This window comes from Bubalus bubalis, chromosome 18 (assembly GCF_019923935.1).
Source record: "Bubalus bubalis isolate 160015118507 breed Murrah chromosome 18, NDDB_SH_1, whole genome shotgun sequence".
Classification (NCBI taxonomy): domain Eukaryota; kingdom Metazoa; phylum Chordata; class Mammalia; order Artiodactyla; family Bovidae; genus Bubalus; species Bubalus bubalis.
In genome coordinates this window covers 53,522,062-53,547,163 of record NC_059174.1, presented here as the reverse complement: position 1 = coordinate 53,547,163, position 25,102 = coordinate 53,522,062, and the positions used below count along the sequence as shown (strand labels likewise).

The window sequence follows — 25,102 nt, the reverse complement described above, 5'->3', positions numbered from 1 at the left end:
GCAGGCTACATATAGTCCATCGGGTCACAGAGTCAGACACGACTGAGTGCGCACAAGCATAAGCAAAGGCAAGGTTGAAACTGACCATTGAGTTCTGCAGACGGAAGTCGTGTCATGTTCGAGGCACCTGCTCGATGCTGAGGCATATGGGGAAGCCACAGGCCCTGCCCCCCAAAGCTCTCCACTTTGGGTGGATGGTGGCTTCGAGGTGTTAAATATGCGAGTACATGGCACTTGAACATCAAAACCTAGAGACAAAGACGGGCTTATGACGTCAGTGCACATATTGAGTACTAACTGTATACTGTAGAAACTTTTTCTTTTTTTAAAGCAAATGCTGGGACCATGCTTCCACTGCAGGGGACACAGGTTCGATCCCCAGTGGGGGAGCTAAAATCTCGCCTGCTGTCTGGTGTGGCCAAAAAAACAAAGAACAAATGTTGAAGACTTTCTGGGAGTCACATAAATCGCCATAGCAAGTCAGTAGTTGTTGGGTCCATCAGTGGGTACAAAAGGGCCTGGGAAGAACTTGTAGAGGAGACTGGCTTTGAAGGACAGGTGAGGATGTGATGGGCAGCGCTGAGATTTGGGGGCGTGAGGTACAGAAGGCATTTCAGGCAGAGGAAACAGTGCAAACGAAGCCTTGGAAGTCAGAAGCAACCAAGTGCATTGGGAGAATGGGAATGACTCAGACAGAAGCTGGAGTCTGGAGAACACGGTGAGGAGGGTGGGCTGGGGCCAGAGGGAGGGGCCCCTGGCTGGCCTGTGCTCAGGTGCCTGCTGGCTCCTGCTGACTGGCAGCGTGGGGCCGGAGCACTGGGGCAGGAGCTGTGATCCAGGACCGTGCCTGCCTCAGGCAGGGGAGGAGAGAGGCATCGCTCAGGGTGACTAGTCCCCACTATTGCCATAGGTAAAGCAAAGCCAGGTCTTCTGGGATAACTTCTTGGTTTAAAGACTGAGGGCTGGGAGGCCATTAAGGAGTGGGAGTGTCCATCAGAGGCCAGGGGAGCCAGAATTAGGACCTGGGCCAGAACGGACGTGGTGGCTGAAGTGGTGGCATCTGGGAGGTGACCGAGGGGGCCGTGGAGGACGGGGCAAGGAGGGGACAGCATGGGGCAGAGCGAGCCTGAGTGGCTGAGGCATCTCTGAGGCACAGTCCTAAGAGGTTAACTTCCCTTGGTCACCTGGGAGTAAACCCTGGATCCCATCCCAGAGCCACCGGCGTGGCCTCGACTCAGAGAGGGAAAGGCATCTGCTGCAGACGCTGGTGCCTGGCCTGCTGGGCGCCCCCGTAGCCACAGGACTCTGTGGGTGGTGCTTGGCCTGATGACCTAGAATAAACTGTGGGAGCAACCAGGGGCAAGAAGACCTGGGGAAGGCAGATCCCTGAGCTTGCGCTCAAGTTGTGTCCAGCTCTTTATGAGCCCACAGATTGGGGCCCACCAGGCTCTTCTGTCCATGGATTCTCCTGGCAAGAATACTAGAGTAGGCTGCCATTCCCTCCTCCACGGAATCTTCACGACTCAGGGAAGGCGAGCTCTTTACCGCTGTGCCATGAGGGAAGCCTGGATCACTCTGCTGGAAAGGCAAGGCAAGGAGGCCAGAGCTGGCAGGGGCTCCTGGTGGCGGTCCTGGGGGTGGAGGGGGAAGGTGCCTGAAGCTCACATGGGCCTTGGCTCTGCTAGAGATGCCTTCTCCCCGGGGCGCTGGGGGAACCCTCTTGCCCCGAGGTCCAGAGGCCCCCGCGCTCCTCCTGATGGGCTGAGGCTGCAGCCAGTGTCCCCACGGGGCCTGCCTGGTGGGCGTGCGCCCAGGGGCCGGGGAAGGGGCCGCCTTCATCTCTCTCAGGTTTGGTTTTTTACAAGATTGATTTATTAACTATGATACATATCACGTAAGGCCTTTTCAGTTTTGTACACCATTCCCATTGAGACAAGTACAATACTTTGTAGCAAATACATGATTTTAAGAAACAAAGCCAGATGGAGAACACCTCAGTTGGAGATGCTCAGCCTCTGTTGACGGCTGACCATGCACTAATCAGGTTGGAGCCTCAAAAAACCCACGATGTGTTTAAAAAAAAAAGTCTGGAAATTAAGCAAACATTCCTAACGCCAACTAGAGGATGTCCTGGTTAAAGCCCCTAAAATACAGAGAAATAATTGTTATACTTTCTTTACATACAGTTCTCCACTTTTGCTGCGAAACAGAATTTGGGGCATACAGCCAGACTACTAACACATTTCAATACCATTAATGTTCCCCTCCCCACCCTCAAGAAACTCAAAATATTTGTTAATCCAACATATATAAAGATCATTTAACATGTGAAAATACAAGTACCAGAAAAATAAGCTGGCAGCAGCACTATTCCAAATTTTCAAACAAGTTTTATTCCCATACAATTCAGACTTTTTTTTTTAATGTACACAGGGAACATGATTCTTCTTAATGCAAACAATAATTTACGCCCTGTCTCGACTACACTGAGGTGTAACATCACTGCTGTTGGAGCTGGCCGAGGCAGGCTCTTGGGCAGGAGGCGCGGGCAGTCACCTCGGAGCCTCGAGGAGTCCGCAGCCAGCAGCCGGTGGAAAGACGGCTCTGGGAGATGACAGGACACGGTGCAGGCCCCTCCCCGCCCCAGGCCTTCTGCCATGGGACCACCAGCAGACGTGACCTAGGTTTCCAGCACACACGGGTCGTCCTTTTACCTAAGCATGAACGCGTGGCTTGAACCTGCCAAGCAACAGGAGGGCAAGACCTGCGTCCACCGTCTGCGGGAGCTGGAGGCCCTGGGGGTGAGTGCCATGGCTGTCCCCAGCGGCCAGCCCAAGTCCCTGGAGCCTCCTCCTCCTGGGAAGGCAGCCACTGGCCGAGCAGAAGAGAGCCGACACCTGAGACAGCCCCCAGGCGTGTGGATCTCCTTGCAGGAGGGGACGGGGGAGGGCGTGGGTGGAGGCGAGCTCGGGTCACAAGTGCTGCAGCGACCTGGCTTGACCTCCCGGCCTGGGGACAGGCAGCCCGCCAGGGCCGCCCCCTCCACAGGCAACTGAGGCATAGGGACGAGCCGAGGCGTGCTCTCCAGCCCCTTCTGGCCAGCGTGCTGGTCCGAGGAGGTCACCCTCTGCCCACCCTGGCCAAGATACAGCCTACTAGAAGAACCTCACCTGCAGCACGCGTTCAGCCTGGAGGAAAACCGGGGAATCAGCATTTTAGCATTCCTCCTTGAAAGGTCAAGTGTTGGGAAGAACTCACAGAATGCAGGGACGAATGCACTGTGATAACCACATGCGACACAGCCAAGAACTGACGGCAAACTCACAAGCCGCGGCCCAACCCTGGGTCACGTCCTTCTGTGAAGCCGCCCTCCAGAGCCAGCCGAACACTCAGTCAGGGTTGTTTACTTCTGGCCTCGGGGTCTGCACCTTCAGGATCTAAAGAACACTGGACGGGGAAGAGCTTCCAGGCGCCCCCACTGTTTCCCTGCGGGGCAGCGAACAAGTCCTGTAACTCCACCAACAGGCTTTCCCATTTTGGCCAAGGCTAATTAACATCCGCCCCTCCCTCAATTCCTAGAGTTGTGGTGCCACTCACATGAGAATGACCTGAGAGAGAACTTTCTAGAGCTTAGCACACTAGATAAATGGGTGGGGTGGGCAGAGTTCCAGTTAAGGTCGGCCTGCCCCCGGACACACCCACTCTCCTTCATGGGTCCCCCTCCGAGTGCCCATTTGGTCCAAATACCAACCACTCCCTGCCCCCCAACTAGCACTGCCGCTGGTGGGAATGCCAACTCGCAACGATCGAGAAATGTCCTCCAAGCCCAAGCCAGCCTGAGAAGCAGAAAATGAGAAGTTACCAAAGCAAACAGAGAGGAACCCCTGGAACTACCTGTTCAATTGTGGCTCTCTGGGGAACGAGCCACCAGTCCCCACCTGCGCTTAAAGCCCTGGCAGGATTCTGGGTGCAGGCCTGAGGGGCCCCTGCAGCCGCCCAGGCTGGCTAGCAGGGGGCGCTGTGGGACCAGAGGCAACCCCGTGGAGCCGTGGAAGCCTGGTCTCCACTACTCCCACAAGGGTTAAGGGTGCAAAGCACAGGTGTCCACCCTTACTGTGCCCTTTCTTCTTCCAGAAAAGTCACCTACCACTTAGAGAACTGCAGTCTCAGGGAGGGGGTGGTGTGGGAAGGCAGGACAGTTGGGGGTTTGTGAAGTTCCTGGTGCGGAGCCAAGGTTGCAGGTGGTGGTGTGGTCCAGGGTGCCAACACAGAGGTGGCAGCGTAGACTGGGCCGTGGGAGGGAAGCAGGCCTCTTCTGCTTTAGCTGACACACGGGACAGTGGTCCCAGGCCACTCTCAAGGCTTCCCTTCCACCCCCACCCAATACCTTGACGGGCTGCCTGGGAATAAGCGAGCATGACCTAGGAAAAGGCTGAGATTAGTCAATGGAGTAACGTGGACACCTGCCTGGGACTCAGCACTGGGGCAGCTGCAGGGCTAGAGAAGCAGGAGTCTGCTGACCTCAAGTCAAAACTAAGCAACGTCCCCCTCCAGCCAAGCCCCGAGCGAGAAAGCATCAGACACAGATCTGCCAGGAAGAGAAGATCTGGCATCCAACATTTACATAAGACGTTCATGTACCTTAGGTTTTCTGACTTGTGTCCTTAAGGAGGCGGTAAAACGCACAGGGGACATGTAGTTTTTCCAAGCACCTTATTTTGCCGTACAAGAACTAGAGACAGTGCGACATCCAGCTTATCCAGAGGAAGAGTCGGTGAGCACAGGGCCTGGCCCGCCCTCCAACAGCCAGTGGGAAGTGTCTGGGGCCAGGGGTGGCCAAGACTGTTCTGAGGCATCTCTCACTTTGTCAGGCGCCCTCGAACATACCACAGGTGCTGCTTCTTAAAGTGCAAAGAGACCCCCGGAGGACTGTGCGGCGGGCGGGCCTCCACCCTGCGCCCCCATGCCCAGGGTACCTTAGTCAGGCTTCTCCACTGTGGAGGCATGGCCCAGCCACAGGATGGGGGCAGCCGTATCTGTAGCAGCCTTAGCAGGGTCGCTGTTTTTGGGTGGGTTGGGGCAAAGGGGGGCACGATAAGGAAGCTTCTCCCAGGGGCCAGTGGAAAGGCCAGGAAGGGCGGGGGAGGCCATGGAGGATGGTGATGGGCAGGCACGCCGCCTCGTCCTGACTGACCGCCTCTGTACTGGCAGCTCCTCTGGGCGCTGACGGCCGGGGAGCAGGAAGGCCGGCCCTGCCTGCACCGGCAGCCGTCACACCCCCGGAGTCCCCTGACACGGCTCACTTCCCATGGACAGCCCTGCTGGCCCAGGAGGAAAATGATTCTACTTCAACACCAAACACACGGAACCAACCCCCACGTGCCTGCAGGCACCTCCCGCCACCCCACCCCCTCCTCGCGCACGCAGGGCAGTGTCCCCGCAGCACCGCAGGGCTCCAAGGCAGACAGGTGCCGGGCGGGCCCCCAGCTCTTTCTGCCAAGGGGCTCGAGCTGTACACCTGGGGCGGGGGAGGGGGGTCTAGTGACAGGACATAAGTGGGACCCCAACAGGCTCTCAGGCTGCCACCCCTGGGCACCCTGGTCTTGCTGTCACAGACAGGTTGCCCTCCACTGTGTGCCTCTTGGCAGAGGTGGGGAGAGAGCTTCATCTTGAGGTCTGTAGTTTTCTTCCTTTTTAAAAATTATTGGGGGAGGGATGTCTTTCCATTTTTCTTCCAGTGTTCCTTTGTTTTAAAGAGAATGGACCCCCGAAGCCTGTGAAGTGGGGCGGGGTGCATGGGGGCGGATGCTGCCCACGCTCCCTGGTCCAGGCGGAGCGGCCCTCCCTGTCCTGACCTGCCGGGCCAACGCCCTCAGATGGGACTGTACCTTAGGGTGGCAGAGCCAGCCTACATGTTCCCAAGGAGGCTGCCGGGCAGGCCGCACCCCCCAAGGGTGGGGAGCGCTGAGCGCAGCAGAGGGACATGTCCTCGTGAGGGGCTGCTGGCCCTGCCCTGGGGCAGCCGGACCTCAGGATCTTCTCCTCTCGGCCGGCGCCAGGCTCTGCCCAGCGGGCGGCGGCCCTGAGGCTGGTGTGCACAGATGGTGGGGAGGGTCCAGGGAGTAGTGAGGGTGTGGAGGGCCCCTGCCTGCCTCGTTCAGTCCACAAAAGGGTTCATGCCACAGGGCAGGGCTCCCGCCACGGCCTGCGGCCAACCTCAGGTCTGCAGTGCTGGGCTCAGGGCACCGGCCAGCCCAGCCTGCGCCTTCTGTTGACGGCTGCTAGTGCTGCGGGCTGGAGAAGGAGAGAGGAGAGGGGACCCTCCCCGCCCTGCCCCGCCCAGCAGGCCTGGTTCTGTTCAAGGCCCAGTGCCACCCCGTCAAGAGAGAAGACCTCGTCTCCTTCAGCCCGAGGCCTCGGGGGCTCACAGCGTGTGTTCAGCTTGAAGTTGGGAGGGGAGCAGCGGCTGCATTGGGGACTGGGGGGTGGGTGGAGGCGACTGGGGCGGCGATGGCTGACTTGTGACGGGCGTGGAGGTGAGGAAGGGCACGGTGGAGGCCAGGGCAGAGGGGGAGCTGGGCGTGGCACCAGGGGGCTCGCTGATGGGCCGGTTGTGGAAGAAGAAGGGGCACTGCTGGATGAAGAGCTCGATGATTGTCTGGTAGGTGCGCGTGGCTGTGAGGGCGTCCATGGTGCTGAAGTCCGGCCTCATCAGGGTGGGCCAGAAGCAGATGGACAGGTTCTCACTGGTCATGAGGTTCACCTTGTTGTTGTGGCTGACTCTGTGGGTGACACCAGACTGGAGGTCAGAGCTCCGGCGCGGGACTGGTCGAGGCTCCCGCCACCTGTGCTCTCGGTCTCCGCCTCCCCAGCTGCTCTCCTGCCTCCACCCCCGCCCTGCAAGCTGAGAACGGAAGAGGCCCCAGGCCTGGGACTCGAGGCCCGAGCTCCCCTGGCCCCATCCTCTGAGGCCCCCGAAGTGGGGGACACTGCTCTGGCTGTGCGGAAAGGCAGCCTATCTGTCCCACAGCAGGGTTCACGTAACAACACCCTGTCGGGAGAGGAACAGGTCTGGCTGGAAAACAACCCTACTCTGTGGGAGTAAAGGTGGGAACGGACCATAGCCACGTGCTTCCCTGGCTCCCGTTCACTTTTTCCCACAGGACACCTGTCTGGGCCCAGCACGTGGTCACACCGGTCAGGGAGCATGGATCCTGGAGAGTGAGCTTCGGGTGGGCTGGGGGCCGTACAGACCTCTCTCAGACGGAAGCAGGACAGAGCCTGAGGAGGAGGAGCCAGCACCCAACAAGCTGAGGACAGAGCCCCGCTCAGCTTCCTCTCGCAGCCGACTGGCCCTGATTGGACGGTTTCCAAGGAGGGGAAGACAAACAGCAAGCCCTGCAACGTACTTGTTCAGGTGAGAGATGACGTATTTGAAGACTTCATGGTTCTCTTTTGGAAACTTCTTGAGTACCTCCTTAAGGGCGTGTAACTTCTGCTCCCGGTCATTGATTTCTGAGGAAAGAGAAAACCAAGACCAAGGCTGGTGGGCCTGGGGCTCAGACTAGCTGCTGGTCCTGGGCAGTGGGGAAGGGCAGTGCTGCCTGCTCTGAAGACAGCCCAACCCCATCCTCGCCCCACAAGCCGTGCCCCAGGCGGGCACACCTGGCAGTGGCATGGGGCCAGCGCCAGCCCACCTCCGCGCCCCAGGCCCCTGCTCCTGAAGGGGGACACTGTACGCCCTGAGCTTCCTGGCCCCCACCATCCAGAGACTCTTCCATGAAGGGCATCATTCTTTGCTCATCTGGTTGCCCCTGGAGACGGGCATCCTGATGCAGAGCGCCTGCTGCCTCCTGAGCAGACGGGTGGGCGCCGCCGCCTACCCGCACCAACAGTCTCGGGAAGGGGGGAGTCACGAGACCAGGGCTCTGTCCTTTCCCTCGAGCCAGGGACCCTCCGCGCATCTGCCCTTTGGAAGAGCTGGTGGCAACGGTGGGGAATTCTTACAGAGTTTATCAAAAAGACTACGTGTCCCCTAGTGTCCTGAGACAGGGAAAAGCTGGCCCAAATGAAATGCTTCATTCAAGCCAGGCCTGCTTCAGCAAGTCCTCACGATCCTAGGAGGCTGGGGCTCTTATCACCTCGCTTCCAGAATAAGGAATCTGAGGCTCAGAGAGGTGGCAGCAATCAGCCTTTCGGTCTGGGAATCAGACCCTGCCCAAATGGCTGCAGAGTCTGGGTGGGGACCACCGTGCTTCCCGGGGTCCTGGCGCCCCCTTCCTGAGTGGACCTGGCCTAGCAAGACGAGAATGGTCTGGGGCCAACCGGGTCAAGATCTGAGTGTGGCCACTTGTTGGAGCTAAGGCTCATCTCTAGGACCCCAGGGCTCGTGAAGATCACAGGAGGACCCCGTGAAGAGATGGTGCAGGTGGGTGGGGGGACAAGGCGTTCATTAACAAATATAGTGGCGCCCAACTGCTTTGGGGCACAGGCTCCTGTGGGTGGATGAACGCTCCGGATCCTCTTCCACAGATAAACCGTGTACAGGGCTGCCTACATCCCTGGAGCTTCCCAGACTCTCCAAACCCATTTGCTCTTCAGGAAGCCTGTTAAGGACTCCGGTAGAAAGTGACATGCCCCAGAGGGTCACTGTCTAGGCAAGCGGGTATGAGGAGCCTCAAGCTAGACTAGGAAGGACAGACGGAACATCAGCGGTGGCGCGAGCAGCAGGGGGAAGGGTCATGCGGTCTGGGCCCTGTCTGCGACACCAGCCAGCTGTGAGACTCGGGGACATGACTCTGAGTGGCCGTCTCCTCGTCTCTAAGAGGCTCAGGACAGCTCCTCCTTCACTTGGCGACACCACACCCTGCAATGCAGCGCTCACAGCCAGACACACACTCAGCACCTGGGAGCAAGGCTGGGACTCAGGGAGCCAGTGGGAGAGGGGCTGCACAGACGGCCAGGACAGCCACTGAGAGCAGGAAACAGGCAAATGTTTAGACTTGAGTGTGGCTTGATAAAAACAGTGGGTAACCTAAAGCCCACAGGAACTAATTATGTGCTGCCATTATCAGCTTCATTTCTCTGAACCCAAGATTTATTTTAAGGGTTCAACGTCAAGGGCACACGTTTTTTGTCTGGCCTTGAGTTTCAAAATCCTTCACTGTTAAGTTTCAATAAAAAGGAAAGAAGTAAACTGCTCAGGGTCGGAGCGGGGCTGGGAGGATGAACAACTGTCCCGAGAACACGAGAAGTGTGCGGATGGCGCGGAGGCTCACTTAATAAACCGACTGTGCCCTCTTCCATATGCGAGCTTGGCACAGGCCTCTCCTAGGTGCTTGCACGACACACACACAGCTGTGTTTGTTTTAATCAAGCACTTGAGCAGCAGCACCTTCATGTAAGAGCCCGGCCTCACCCGTCCTTCCGGCTGGAAGCAGGAAACGGGGCTGATAATGTCACTGCCTGCCCAGGATGTCCCCTCTCCTTCCTATCCACTGGGCAACAGGACGGCCGCCCCTTCTTTCTCTTCCTTGCAGGGGTGGGGGAAGTGGATATCACAGCGCCTGCTCAGATGGAAATTCGAGGACCACCCTCAGGCATGCCAGCCTCCCTCCGCCTCCTGGCGCAGTGCCTCAGCAAGGTGCCTAAGCAGGACCCAGGCTGCACACCCTGGGAGCGTGGAGGGAGACAGACCGTCTTGCTCTCCCCGCTGGCCGCGCGGGGCAGGTGCTCTGAGAGCTGGGGAGCACTGAGACCCTGGCAGGAGGTGGGGAGGACGGCAAGGGGAGCAAGGGGGGCCTCCCAGAGCAGGGCCGGGCCCTGTGTCTGCCCCGCGGAACATGGCCCCCTTGAGGACAGCCTTCTGACCTGTCCTGACTTGCTTTCCGCGTGCAAGCAAAGCCCAGCAGTGCTGGGCACCCACTGTGGGCTCCACCTGGCAGTCTTTTCACAGCACCAGCGGCGTGTCGCCCGAGGGCTGGAATGTCGGTGGGGCAATGTTCCACGGGTGCTCTCTGGGCAGCCCCCACCCGAGGGGAGGTGGCGCCGGTGTGCCCCACACACCGCCTAAGCCTGCTCAAGGGGGAGGGGGGCACCCAGTTCTGTCTCCAAGTTCAGCACCCCTGCTCTGATCAGCTGCCTGCCCCCAGGCTCGGAGCCCCCGCCAACCTCAACAATCCTCTTTGAGAGGGGTGAGGGGCTCTGCAGGGCTCAGGCCTCCTCAGCTAACACATCGTAGTTCTGAAATTAGGTGTCTGTCAACTGAGACGGCATCAGGAGAGGCGTTCTGAGGTCAGCTGAATCAAGACAAAGTCTGGACAGAGACCAGGCAATGCGGAACTCAGGCCCCAATAACTCAGGAGGAGGAGGAGGGCAGAGCCAGGGGCCACACCCTTCGAGGTGTACAGACAAACCCAGGCTCCAAGAAATAAGAACAGTAGGTCCAAGGTCGCACGAACTGGTGTCGGGGGCCCAATCCCAGACACCATTGGCGCCTTGGCCGTGCCACCCCACTGCCACCTCTGGCTGTCAGCCAGGCTCCTGGTTGGAATCTCAGCTCAGTCCTCGAGGAAAACCCCCAATGGATTCTGACCACCTGGCACGTCCACACCATCAAGAAGGCAAACCACCGGCTTGGGACCCCCTCCGTGACACAAGCTGGCACCCGTGGCACCAAACCACTCAGGCCGAACTCTCACTCTGCTGGGCCCAGAATGGAAGCGTCAGGGTGCCCTTCTCCTGGAGGTTGACCCTGCCTGTCCAATAACCTGTCCACTGGTCTCTGACCCATCAGAAGAGGGCAGGGCACACGTGTCTGCCTGCTGCTGCCCGTCCCTGCCCCACACAGGGCCTGGCACACACTGGGGGTGAGAGTGCCCCAGGCTCTTAAGCCGCTATCTGCACAGACAAGCGGAAGCAGGACCCCGGCGTCAGCACGACCACAAGGCTGCACGTGAACACCGGCCCGACGAGCAGCCAGGCTGACCCGTCCAGCGACCGTGCAAGGCCGGTGTTTATGCATCTCCAGCCCTCAGCTGTCCGTCTGCAGCTGGAAAGAGTGAGACGGCACGCCGGCATCCGGAACCCTCTGGGGTCGTATATTTTGAGCATCTCTTTTTCATTTCCCTTGGTGGACTCTTAGTTCCCTGAGCAGGGATCACACCAGGGCCCTTGGCAGAGAAGGCGTGGAGTCCTAACCACTGGACCGCTAGAGAGCCCTTGTCCCTTGGACAATTGATGAAGAATACTGGTCTCTGTAGACTATAATGTGCACACAGAACTCACAAGTTATGCGGGATAATGAGGCTCGGAGGGCAAGGATCCTTAAGCTCAGAGCCTCTTGGCCTGAGACCGAGTCAGCACGAGGGTCTCTGCCAGCACAGAAGACAGAAGCCAGGGGTGTGGGGGTGGTCGTGAGATGAAAAGCAGACTGTGGGGCAGGAATAAATGATACCGTTTCTTGAAGGCTGGGCTGAACTGTGAGGATGAGATAGAACGGAGAATTCAAGGCCCCTCTCGCTGCCTCCTGAAATCTTGGTCCTCTCTGAAGCCAAGCTCAGCGGCCATCTCTTCCACTATGACCCAATTCCTTCCTCCCTCCTCTCTGCGCTTTCTGCCCTTCCAACTTGGCTTGCTTCTCGCCGTCTGGCAGAGAACTTAAATGAGCACTGGGGAGGCAGGAAAAATGTCTTGGCACAGAAGGTCACACCCGGCTTGCCACTCCCTGGCAGTGCGGGCTGTGGCTGCTAGTCACTTCTCAATCTCCCACATGGCATCTTGTATGTGGCAGGAAGATAACTGGTGAATAATTATAAAAGTCTCGTATTTGTAGCCACAATTCCAGTGATATTCACACTGCTGTGAAATTCTGGAGTGCACACAACAATGTGATAGTGACCCTGATATTTGCTGTGACAGGATCTGAAACCATCTCTAAGCCCTGAACGCACACGGACACGACAGCGCTGAGGCAGGAAGTGGAAAGAGCTGGTCAAGTTGATGTTGCCATGGATACCCAGCCAGGCTGAGCCGAGCTACTCTGGGGGCTGAGAATCTTTGTTCCCGCGTGTCCCTCACCACGATCTCTAGCACTGCCCCGTTGGTGTTAAGCTCTGATACACACAGCCCCACTGCTCACTCAACTCTGGCTGTGAGGTGCCATGTCAGTGAGAGACGCTCCTCTCCACCAGGTTCAAGATAACCGAGCTCCCGCTGACTAGTGTGAGGCACAGGAAACACACAATGGGAAGAGGAAGCGGAAAATCTCCACCCTCTTCCAGGCTGCAGGAGCAGCAAGCAGCGCCCTTCCTCAGAGTGGATGCCGGCGGAAGCTGCTGGAGGAAGGCAGCTGATTCCCCATCAGTGACACCTTCCTCTCCTGCCCCCTGCGACCCTCCAAAAACAAAAAGATGCCATGTCAGCAATTCCCGCACAAACAATGGAATTCTTTCTGCAGGGTGCTAGGATGCCACGAGCCTCTAGATGGCGCCAAGTCAAGACAAACGCTGCTGGCAACCTCCAGGCGCCCGGCAAGCTGGGTGCCAGCCTACACCTTCTCTTCCTACCTGCGGTCCAGGGAGGCTTGGCTGAGGGGCAAAGAAAGCTGGCTCTGGACAGAGGCCTCCCATGCACCTCACATCTGAACCAGCCTGGAGCCTGCTAGAGAAGTGAGTGCTGGGAGGACCTCCATCTCTGGAAGGCAAAACCAGGGCAGAAGCTGGCACTTGTCCCCACGCCCTAACTCATCTGGGAGACCCAGCCCCTGTGCTGAGTAGGCAGATGGGCGAGCAGGCCAGGGGACACCGTGACTGTTCTGCCAGGGCTTCTGCCCATCCCTGTGGGCCTGGGTAAGATGGTGGCTGTGGAGCACCTCAAGCAGCTAAGAATGGTGTGCGTAAACGACGACGAGACTGTGGAAACAAACAGCACGGGAAAGGCGGATCACAGCACAGAGACTCTGGGGCCCTCAGCCCTGCAGCAGCCAGATTCTGACAGGGACCCTCCCACCGTTCAGGGCTGGGCTTCTTTCAGCACCTGTATTTCCCAAAGCCGCCAAGAGTCTACGACCATGACTTGGAGCCCTGCACATCTGTGGCCTCCCCTCAGTTTTTGTCCACCCCATCAGCTTTGTGAGTAGACCGTGTGTGCTTAGAGCTCCGTCTTTGGAGTCGGGCATCGGCAGGGTAAGACTAAGGCCCTGGGGTCTGAGGGACACAGTTCCCTCCTGCAGCTGCACAGCAGCAGCTGCCTCTGGCTTAAAAAGTCTAGAATTGTCAGTCTGTGAAAAACTGAGAGGTCAGGCCCCGTGCAGCACCACATGAAGTCCAGGGAAGGACGCCCAAGGGCAGGGTTCCCACAGTGGGAGAGGCCCCCAGAGAGGAGCAGGCCAGGGCAGAGAAGAGTCCCTGGAGCGGGCAGGACCACTGAAAGCAGAGGCGCTCCTCTGCAGCCCCGAGAGTCCACTGCAGCTGTCCCCGTCCCTCCAGAGGCTCTCTGGCCCAGACCACGTGTGCACTTCCTTTCAGGAGAGCTGGGAGGAGCTAGAGTCAGGAGGGAGAGGCCAGTGCAGCCTTCCACCGAACAGGTCCGTGGCTCAGCCGTGCCTCCAGGCCTCTCCGAGTCTCGCTTCATACATGCAGGCAGGGATGGCAACCTAGGACACTCAGAGCCAGGAAGGTCCACTGCAAACAGGCAAAGGAGCGAGGCTCTGCCCTAAGTCTGGCATAAAAACCAGGCTCTCAACCATGGCGCTTAGGGGCAGCCTGCAATTTTCCTGACAGAACGAAGCACCTCTGGTCGACAAGGCCGGGGTCTAATTTGTGAGCCCCTCGGGTGTCATCTTGCTAGTTCTCTTTCCTATGTCCTTCAGTCTCAGTTCCAAGAGCAGGAGCGTCAGCTCCCTGAGGGCAGGACCCGTTCTCGTGTTGCTGCACCGCCACCCCCTGCCCCTGCCATTTGCCCAACAGAGTCAGCCTGGGGCGCCGCCAGGGGCCCACGAGCCAGGCGGGCTGCTGGTACTCACTGTGGGCCTCCACCAGGTCGATCTGCATGTTGTACGGGACCAGGGGGTCAGGCAGTTCTGAGAAAAAGCTCTTCATGGCCCCCGCCACGGTGTTCACCGTGAAGTCCTTCTCTGCCAAATCCAGGTTGTGATCTGAAAGGAAGTTGGGAGAGTGAGGCCAGGCCAATCGAGGCTGTGCCAAAGCAAGGAACACTTGGCACTGGGAACAAGCAAGAGAAACCTGGAGAACCAGGGGTGCTGCCGGGGGCTGGCCTGGAGCCTGGGCAGGGACTCAGGGGCATCACAGACTGGACAGAAGGTGGCACCCCTGGTACTGCTAAAAAAAAAAAAAAAAAAAAAGTTCTGAGACTCACAGACACGCTGACACCCAACCTGCCCAGATCAGCCTCTGAGCAGAGGAGCTGCGCCTCCATTCTGCGGCCGAAGCCCCCTCATCTGCCCTGGACATGCTGCTGCCTTTCCCCACACCCCCCACTCGGGGAGACGGGAGGAGGCCATGTCACTTTTCCTGGAAGGTTACAGAAATGGTACCAGCAACCCTGACTGCTGTCTCCACTCTGCTCCTTGTGGTGGTCAGGCAACCAGACTCACTTTCCTCCTGCTGGTCCTGTCCAGTTTATGATACCACCAACTCCTGTCTCTAATTTTTCTTTCCATACTTAACTACATTTCTGATTTGTAACAAATCATCTACCAATAGATCTCAACTGTTTCCGCTTGGGAGTATACCCTGGGCTGCAGATCCTGGCATATACACAAGTGTCTAACCTAGTGTGGGTCTGCCCTCATCCTGACCTTGTGCTTCCGATCCTTCGAGACTCACACGTTTCCCTTCCTGCTGCCAGCTAGTGGAGACTGTGGAGCTGGGTGCTGGGGGTGGGGGTGGTGTCTGCTCCCACCACGCACTGGGTAGTGGCTTGGGCCTGCAGGTTTGCACAGGCCGCTGGGCTGGATCTCCTGAGGCCCAGTCACATGCTAAGTCGGACCCCACTTTGATCTTCTGCTTACCTTCCTTTTTGGCCAGTGGCATCTGTCAAGTTTTACTCTTTGGCTCCTTTGCGTCTGACACTGGTGGGTGTGACCTCTCATCCCAGTGTGTGTAGCCCTAACTGAACTGCGTTAGGGTGGAAAGATGTGGCCATGTGGCCCTCGGCCTCTCAGATCTGACCTAGCTTAGCAGACAGAGCGTTCAGCTTGGGGAGCCCCGGGCCCAAGGCTCAGCACGTCACAAGATGCTCCCCCTTGCTTTTTTCTCTCCTGCAGGACTCTGAGAGGAGCGCAGTTATGGTTGAGAGGCCCTGCCAACACAGGACTGTCATCTCAACCCAAACTTGAGTCATGTGCCGCCATGACCTCTGCACGGCCCAGCCCGAGGGAAGCGAGGCCTGGTCTCGGCGCATGAGGCCCGTGCCGGGGCTGCGACAGTGCCTGTGGACGGTGGCGAGGGCAGCAGCCTGGCTGAAGCAGGTTTGCGGGGTGGATGCTTCTGTTTGCTGACGGGGGCCAAACACTCTCTCTTCCTCAGCCACCTAGCCAGAACCCTTGGCTTTGGGGCTGTGTGGCAGGAGCACCCCAGGGGGCTCCACCGGCAGTGGCATCTGCCTTGAATGGCTGTGGCCTTACCTTGATCAAACTGTCTCTGCAGACTCTCCATCTCTGACTTGTTCCCGCTGACCCGGTAGATACCTTCAGTGCTCAGCCCTGGGGAGAGACAGGCAGCAGCCTTAGGAGCACCAAGTGGAGAGCAGAGCAGGAGGGGGATGGGCTCGAGGGGAGAAGCAGGGGTCCATGAGGCCCCCCTGGCGCGAGGGCCCTCGTCTTGCCTCGGTGCCTCAGCCCACTCCTGCCCTTTTTCTTTCTCACTTTCAAGTTTACAAATACTTGTTTTTTTGTAAAAACTAAAATAATACAGAAACACATCAGACAAAGGTAACATCTGCCCACATTTTGATATATACCTTGGAATTTTAATAAAACGGAGATAATACTATGTTTTAACCCACCCTTTGCACTTACAAACTATATTGTGAACCTAACCATTAAATATTCTTTTATAACATAATTTTCTTACTTTGTGAATTTTCTATTCATGTTTTTGTTCACTTTCAAACGGAGTGGTTCTCCTCATTTTGTACTTAATATTAAGGAACTATGTTAATGTTATATAGCTTTACATTGTTTCCCTTTCATTATCTGTCTTCTAATTTTGTGTATTGAATTTTCTTTGATGTACACAATTCAAAAATGTTAGGTTTTCAAGACCAATCTGCTTCTTTATGATGTCTTCATTTGTTTTTATGGTTAGAGTGGGTTTTTCTGTTCCTTCTGGAACTTACTTGGTGCACAGTGTTAGGTAAGAGAAAAAAAAAAGGATCAGTAAAATTCAACTAAACAACAATGTAGGAGGAGATAAAGCTCCAAGGGAGAGCGGCCCCCTCCACCCTCTGCATAGGAAGCGCTGTGCAGCTTGCAGCGGACTCCAGGCGCTGTCGGTCAACCCGGCTCTCCCTCTCTCCAGGGAGGAAAGTCCACTCTGCACCCCTGAGACCGTGGTCTAAAGGACAATGGTCAAACCAGGCTGGGGTCCTTTCTGGAGCTCATGGCTTTGAGCGACCCTGACGAGCTGGCGGGGCACTGTGGAAGCATCCTAGAGCCAGGGCGGCACGCCAGCGGGCAGTACAGAGCAGACCAGGCCTCGAAGTCAGTTATCGCTGTGACTGATGCTGCTGGAGAGGCACCCGCTGGGCAAGATGAAAGCAGTCAGTCAGTTTCTGGGGCCCTAGATTGGTGGCAGGTGAACTCTGAAGATCATCGAAACAAAAGTCATCATTCCTTGGCCTAAAAGCTGTTAACTGCACATGGGCCCTTTCACCCCAGAGACAAGGGCATTAACGGACCAGCCTCAAGGACACCCTACCGTGCAACGACTTGCTACCAAGCAGCCGCATCACTGCACGCCCCTCTCTGAGAGTTAACATTTCCGGTGTGGTTGCCGTGCTGTGCACTGGGCTACATGCTCCCTGCACCCACCACCCATGTAATGATGGTGCCATCGAATCCTCAACCCTTTATCGTGGGAGCTACTGGATGAAGAGAGAACACAGGTGAGGGAAGTGGGGTTCGGAAAGGGGAAGTCCTGGCCCTAAACTGCACAGCTGGTAAGAGGTGGCAGTATGGTCTCAGTCCAGGGGCCCCACACTTTTCAGAAGGGGCTTGCCGTTTAAACCCCATCAGGCTGGTGTCCAGACCACAGCCCCCTCTGCCCCCACCCCTGGAGAAACACCACATCTCCGTGAAGCCCACAGGCCCTCAGTATTCTGGGCAGCTTTTGAGATGGTCCATGCCCTCCAGAAGTCAGAGGTCAGAGGTCAGCATGGCCCCTGCTCAGCATCCACAGTTAGTAATTCTACAGTAATTCTCTTTCCTCGGGGACTTTTCTACACTATTCTCAGATACTTAAACTTACTACCTATTGCACATCTCAGGTAATACATGTCACATGCTTCAACATGAAATCATCCACATTTTGAGAAGCCCTGGGTATGTGTCAACAGATTCAAATCTTCACCCTCCAGGTTGACAAGAAATCACTATACTTTTCCCTTTATCTGAATATCAGCCCCTCTCGAATACAAAGAAAACAACGGTACAAACGCGGGAGCCTCAAAAGTCCTGATGGACATGTCCACAGTGCCTGCGCCCCAGCGTGGAGAGGGGCTCTCTGAACGGCAGAGATAAGATCCTGACAGCCTCAGTCCACTTGCAATCTCTGGCAACCTGCGCACAGGAATCCTCGGCGCTGTCTCCTAATGGCCAGCTGCCTGGTATCACAGGGCTGGAAACACACTGCAAATTAGCCACTGGAGACCATCCGAGGGGCAGGCCCGCTGCAAGGCCACTGGATGGGTGATCAGAAAGATGGGAGCACCCGAAGCACGAGGCCAGCTCCTCAGCACCAGCTAGTCACCACCTTAGTATCTCCCGTCATCTGGACGTGTGCTTCTGTTACGAAACCCCCTTTAAAACAGCAATTCTGCCACTGACCTATACAACCACATGGCATAATTGAGGAAAGGTATCATTTGCTTGGCCAGAACAATTGTTCGCACCTATTCATTAGACATCAATAAAATAAAAACAGAAACCTTAGAGCAGATGGCCAACTGCCAGTGAAACAGGGCAAGCGACACGGGTCAGTGCCTGGAGGCTGGGTAGAGTGAGGCAGCTCACCGGGGACCCAAGGCCAGAGCAGGAGGAGGGCTAGGGCCTGGAGCAGACCCCCACAGAGATGCTGGATCCCGAGCAGGGTGCACCCGGGACCCAGAGACCCACTCAGAGACGCTCCGGGGCTGGCTCCGGCTCACGCCTGCTGGCAGAGAGCAGTGCCTCCTTGCCACAGGTCTGGTCCGTGGCCAGAGGTCCAACTCAGAAAGCTTCAGCCATAAGCTATGAGGCATCTCTACATACCAGGCATCTCCAAAGACCCAGTGTCTTGGGAACACGCCCTGCTTCCTTCTTCTTTTTTAACTGAGCTCCACTGGTTTCTTGGGGAATCTTTTAATCTTGTATGATTAAAACAAGAGAAAGTTCGGAACCACCGAGGTTGCTGTCTTCAAAAATCTAACAATTTCTATGAAGAACAGTCTTGCTCTAATGACTCTGAAGAACAGAGCTATGACTAGAATGGGAATGACAGGAAGGCAAACAGTCTCTCAACACATAATCTTAGCTACAGCTGCCATTCACTATGAAGGGCCAGAGCTTTTGAACTCCCTCATTGGACAGCCATCTGTTTGGGATGCTGCCTTTTTTTTAGAAAGATTAATACCTGGTCTAAGAAGACAGTCAATAATGACCGACCATTTACTCGTGCTTACTATATGTGAGGCACATAATGCCGAGTCCTTACCGTGCACTTCTACATGGGTTCTCACAACATCCCCTTCAGAGAGACTATTACTAATCTCATTTTACAGATGGCAATGCAGAGGCTAAGAGGTAAAGTCATACTCGCAAGGTTAGAGAGCTAGTGAATTGCAATCTGAAGCCCACCTGCTTCTGGAGCCTGAGTTCTTTTACTGCGGTGTTTTAAATCACGCACTTTCAAACTTGAGCATGCAGCAGAATCAGGGCTCGTTATAACCTAGATTACAAGGCTGCTGTACCTCTAGGGTTTTGGATTCTGTTGGTTGCGGGCAGGACCCAAGAATCTGCACTGCTGACATGTTCCCAGGTGATGCTGCTGCTGCTGCTGGTCAGGGAATCGTGCTCTAAGGACCCCTGTCACTCTAGAAGATGGGACAGGTCTCCAAGTCCCCCCGACTCTTAAAAAAAATCTATGATTCAAGAATATTTGGTTGGGGGGGGATACACAAGGAAAAATAAATACCAGAGACTTTAGGAATGAAGCATTTCCAAAAAGTATTAAAATTAGCGCCTTTTATTCGTAAGCAAGGTTTTTACACATTATTTAAACCATGGCCACGTGTGATTTTTCAAAAGAGTATTAAAAAAGTAAAGAAAAAAAAAGCAAAGAGGCCTTATTTTTTTCTTTCAATATTTACTGAGCACCCAATCTGGCAGATGAGCTCCTTTACAGAGCTGCAAGCCGTGGTCCTCCTCAAAAGTATTTCACTGACAAAAGGCTAGTTCAGTTCAGTCACTCAGTCGTGTCCGACTCTTTGTGACCCCGTGGACTGCTGCACACCAGGCTTCCCTGTCCATCACCAACTCCTGGATCCTACACAAACTCATGTCCGAGTCGGTGATGCCACACAACCTTCCAGAGGACCCACCAATGGCAGCCACGAGGTGTTCCCCACGGGCTAAAAACTGGCCTCTTCCACTCCTGACCTCCCCGTCCCAGTGGCTGAGGTGCCTGTGGCACGTGGCACACTAGGGGCACCAGGAAAGTGGACAAGGGACTTGCAAGAGCTTGGAGATGGCAGGGAGATTCCACCGTCTGCTCTGGTATGTGTCCCATTTTCTGAAATGGGCAAACAACTCTTCATTCCTGGATCCCAAGTACTTCTGCTCAGCACCGGCGCTCTGGGCCTCAGTCTTGCCATACTCCGCCCGGGCCAGGCTTTCAGCCCTGCTCACACACCCCAGGACTCAGTTCCTCCTGAGTTTCCTTTCTAGCAACAAATCAATACTTCCTCCAAGACAAACTCTGAGTTGTTTATTTTTCACTTTCTATATTTAGATATAAAACTCAGCACTTTAGTCCTTAAAAAAAAAAAAATTAATCGGTGTTGCCAATGCTCTAAAATACCCCACAGCAGACAGGCTTTAACTACTAGAGGACAAGTCGACTTTTAAGGAAATGCGGCTAATAGACCATTCTCCTTTTCTTCCACGTGTCCAAGAGGTAAGCCTCTGGCAGGCTACATTTCAAGGCCAGAGGGCTGCTGAGAACTCAGGGAGAGAAAGGAACCCTCCTTGAGCATCAAGTCCAAATTGTCTTGAAGAGGGCTGACCTCTCTAACAAGAGTAAGAAGCCCCCACTCTGGGTCAAATGCCAACAGCATCTCTACACAGCCTATCTCCTTTTGAGGCTCCCGCTGCAGCACCCCCACCACGATGGAGGGTGAAAGGGCTGCAGTGAGGCTGAGCATCTAGGTTGGAAGCCACTTACTAGCGGTGAGACCCTGGGTGACTATGCTTCCATCACCTTCTCTGAACCATACAGGTAAGTGTAATGAAGTCTTGGCACAGGGCTAAGGGAGGAGCTATGGTCCTAACGACCTAAGTGGAAAAGCAAGCTGGCAAGTGGCGGACACCTGAGTTGTGCCATCGGGGAGATCCCAGATGCCGACTCTTAACTCCTGCTCCTCTATGACAAATTAACCTCACCTTCGGAGACTACTGCAAGGAATAAATAAGATAACTTATTTAAAGCCCACTGTATAATGCTTGCTTTTTTTTTCCCTTTACGTTTTAACAAGCTGCAACAGCAGCACCTGTCTGTAGGCATGGCCTGCTCTAAGGACCCAGCTGGCAGACAAATAATAAAAACACGCATTGACTTCTTTTTTACTTCAAATATTTTTCGTTTAAATATTTAAACAGAATTTTTTTAATAGCACAAAGTTACACGTAGTTTCACTATATATTACAATTGTTTTTTAGTAGAGAAATTAAGATTTTTAGTTGAAGTTTCAATGTCTAGTATTTTTTATTAATCATCTGTTTTATACACAGTAGTTGTATGCATGTCAGTCCCCATCTCCCAGTTCATCTCAGTCGCTCCTCCCCCTTGGTATCCATACATTTGTTCTTTACATCTGTGTCTCTGTTTCTACTGTGCAAATAGGTTCATCCGTACCATTTTTCTAGATTCAATATATGCATTAATACATGACATTTGTTTTTGTCTTCCTGGTTTACTTCATTCTATGTAACAGTCTCTATGCATATGATCTCAGTTTTGATCCTGGCTCTCTCATAGCTGCTGGGTGACTGGGAAAAACCATTCGACCTCTCTAAGCCTCGGGTTCCTCATCAAAAATGGGGCTGTTTACAAATGACTATGCTTCACGGCAAATAGATGGGGAACCAGTGGAAACAGTGTCACATTTTATTTTTCTGGGCTCCAAAATCACTGCATATGGTGATTGCAGTCATGAAAGTAAAAGACGCTTATTCCTTGGAAGGAAAGTTATGACCAACCTAGATAGCATATTGAAAAGCAGAGACATTACTTTGTCAACAAAGGTCTGTCTAGTCAAGGCTATGGTTTTTCCAGTGGTCATGTATGGATGTGCGAGTTGGACTGTGAAGAAGGCTGAGCGCCGAAGAATTGATGCTTTTGAATTGTGGTGTTGGAGAAGACTCGAGAGTCCCTTGGACTGCAAGGAGATCCAACCAGTCCATTCTGAAGGATATCAGTCCTGGGTGTTCTTTGGAAGGACTGATGCTAAAGCTGAAACGCCAGTCCTTTGGCCACCTCATGAGAAGAGTTGACTCATTGGAAAAGACCCTGATGCTGAGAGGGATTGGGGGCAGGAGGAGAAGGGGATGACAGAGGATGAGATGGCTGGATGGCATCACAGACTCGATGGACCTGAGTTTGGGTGAACTCTGGGAGTTGGTGATGGACAGGGAGGCCTGGCGTGCTGCGATTCATGGGGTCATGAAGAGTCGGACACGAATGAGCGACTGAACTGAACTGAACTGAGATGTTGTGCATACTCAGTACACGTATGAAGAGCAAGTAATACAAATGGCTGGCATGCTGAAATAATGATGATGATAATAAAACAATATTTTTGCTGAGGGCTTACTATGTGCCAGGCACTTTCTTCAGCTCTTCACTAGAATCATCACGGTGAATCCACCCAGTAATTCTTTGAGGTAAATAGTATTATTTTTATCCCCATTTTACAGAGAGCAGAGAGCAGCTCAGAGAGGCCAAGTCCAAGGCCAGAGAGCTGGGTGTGTGGAGGGCGTCAGCTCCGCGCTGGCTCACTCCGTCTTGGCTGACTGTGCATTTAAATCCTGGGCTCCTCCCTCCCATGTTAACTCCCTAGTCCCTTATCCTTTAAATACCACATGTTGGCTTTATCCTGTAAGGGCTAGAAGGTTTTTCTGTTCCTCCCTTGTTTACTCCCGCTCATTCGTCTCCTCACTCACACCCACTCAGTGCTCTCATCTGTCAGCTGGAGAAGCAGGGAGAGCCAGAGAAGAAGCGCTGCCTCCTCTCTGCCCGATAGCAGTGTCCGCGCTTTCTTCCTACGATGAAGTTCTACTATTGATCACAGCAGAGCAGCCCCACGAGGTCCCCTGCTGCCTTCCTGTCTTGGATGTGCCTGGAATGATTCTCTGGCTCTTCTATTCCTTGAACACTAACGTCACTCTGGCCCCTCCAGTGCCCCTTTGTTAGCTGCCTTCCCTGGGTAATTCCCTCGTCAATCAAGATCTGTTTCTGGCAACGCCACCCCTCCTTTTTCCCCAACAGAATGCCACTAGCACTCTGTTATGACAGCCTGACCGGGTGTCAGCCCCACAACCGGGCACTGTGGCGTTATCAATTTCCAACGCCGTCGTATGTACACACAGCCGTGTCATTAATCTCGAGGCTGAGGAAGAAGGGAGAGAAGAGACCTGGAGGGGAAAAGATGAAAATATCACACCAGGTCTGGGGCATCATATGGCTCTAGCATCTGGCTGATCCTTTGTAAGCTGCCGGGCACTTACTGCCAGTCACTGTGAGGGAGGGCTTCTGGGCCCTGCTCTGAGCCCGCCAAGGGGCTCGGCCCCTGAGTTTCAAGAAGATGCACACCCCAATAGATGTGTTTCAGAAAACTACCGTGACGGGGTCAGCCTTAGGCCAGCCCAGAGTGGATACTGCTGGTTCTGGGCAGCCTAGGATGGAGGGGGAGAGGAATGTGACCTAAAATTGAGGGGAGCAGAGTAGACTCTGCAAGGCAGCTGCCGATATTCGAAGCCAGGAGCAGCTGGGAGCCCCAACTAAGAACGTGAGCCTCCTTCAGGCTGCAAGTGTGGCTCCGCCAGCACACTCAAGCCCAGTGGCGCGCGGGACGGCGTGTGACTCGGAGGCGAGCTAGTGCCACCACAGTGCAGAGCTGGGCTGAGGGTGAGGTGGGGGTCCTCACCGACTGAACACCGAGCTACCAGCAAAGAAACAGTTGCACTAACATACAGGCACACACAACACACCGCCACCACCACCCGCTCCCTGCAAACAGTGCCAGCGTCCACGCCACAGCAGGGCCCCGGCAGACTCCTCGCAAGCACCAACGAGGGCACAGGTGAACTTCTTTCGGGTTCCTGATTCTCACCAAGTCATGAAAGGTTCAAAGATGGCACCCATCACAGCCCAGCGGCCCTCCTTAGGTTAGAAGCCTATAACACTGGCAGAAAATCTGATCGCGGCCGCCGCCCTCCTACAATCCCTGCACTCTGTGTCCAGGATACAATACAAGGCTGTCCACACGCGGCCTGGGGGGCCCGCACCACACCTGACTCTGCTGCCCCCCCCAACTCCAATCATGCTGGCCTTTCAAGGCCTCCTAGTGTGATCCCCACCAACTGCCTTGGAGACTTCCTCACTTCTGCCTCCACTTTTTTGACTGGCTAAACCCTGTTCCCTCAGAGGCCTCCCCTGACCCCCAGATTAAATCAGTTAGGAGAATAAAACTGCTTATATTTATGCAACACACATACTAGGCCAGGCCCAGTGATCAGCATTTCACACGCATGATCTCCGCAACCCTCACGGTGGCCGTGTGGGCTCAGAGCCCGGGTCTAACCACTGCACCCACTACCCGAATACTTTCTCTATGCAGCACTGGGTACAACCTGAAAGTCACTGGACAGCTGTGTACATACAATGTACACAGTGCTGAAAGTCAGCCCCCTGAGGGGAGAAGGGGCATGTTTTTCAGTTACCCTTCTATGTACCTGGACTCGGCACAGGAACTCGTGCCTGGAGAAGGCATTCGGTAACTATCCAAAGAAAGGAGGGAAGGAGGGATACATGCCTGATAATAAAAGCTCAGTTTCTCTGGCTGAACAGAGGGAGGAAGTGGACTGAAGTTGTTTGTTCTCGACCAGACTCAAGCTTCAAGGCATCCTGGCAGGCCCTCATTGCTCATGGAATACAGGAAAGAGAAAGTCTGAGGCCTGGCCAGCACGGAGAAGGTGCGTCATAAACCAGGGCGCCCAGCTCCTGCCTGCCTTTGTGGACGGGCCCTCCTGCCTCTACCACTGCCTAGAGAAGCTGAGGGGCTGAGTGATTCCCGCGCTCTCCAGTGTAAGCCGTCGGCTGTTCTGGGTGTGGTCTCCCCATCTGGCCGCTCACTTTTACAGATCAGGTCAGTAGCATGGCTTTGGCTGGGACGCCCACAAGAGGGCTGCACCTCTTCCTGGAAGCTAGACAGAACCCCCCGCCCCCCGCCACGCACACACGCGCACCACTAGAGGGAGAAGGGGGAGCGAGAGAGCAGGTGCTGCTCCCAGGGCCGCCCTCGGCACGACCTGCTGGCACACAAGGCCTCGACTCGTCCCGTCGCCTCTTGGTGCAGGGCAGAGGGGCCTGTCCACCGAGGCGCAGCG

At 55.2% G+C, this 25,102-nt stretch overlaps 1 protein-coding gene across 1 annotated transcript in view; it reads right to left on the bottom strand.

Annotated features, from left to right (window-relative positions):
- Window positions 1-1,849: 1,849 nt before the first annotated feature.
- ARHGAP35 (Rho GTPase activating protein 35) overlaps window positions 1,850-25,102 on the bottom strand; it is a 116,679-nt gene continuing 93,426 nt past the window's right edge. Inside the window, exons 4-7 of the mRNA XM_025269375.2 lie at window positions 15,647-15,724; window positions 14,024-14,155; window positions 7,410-7,515; window positions 1,850-6,782 (exon numbers count right to left, since the gene is read on the bottom strand). Coding sequence (XP_025125160.1) covers window positions 6,425-6,782; window positions 7,410-7,515; window positions 14,024-14,155; window positions 15,647-15,724 — 674 coding nt within the window. The 3' untranslated portion in view covers window positions 1,850-6,424. The remainder of the gene's footprint in view (window positions 6,783-7,409; window positions 7,516-14,023; window positions 14,156-15,646; window positions 15,725-25,102) is intronic.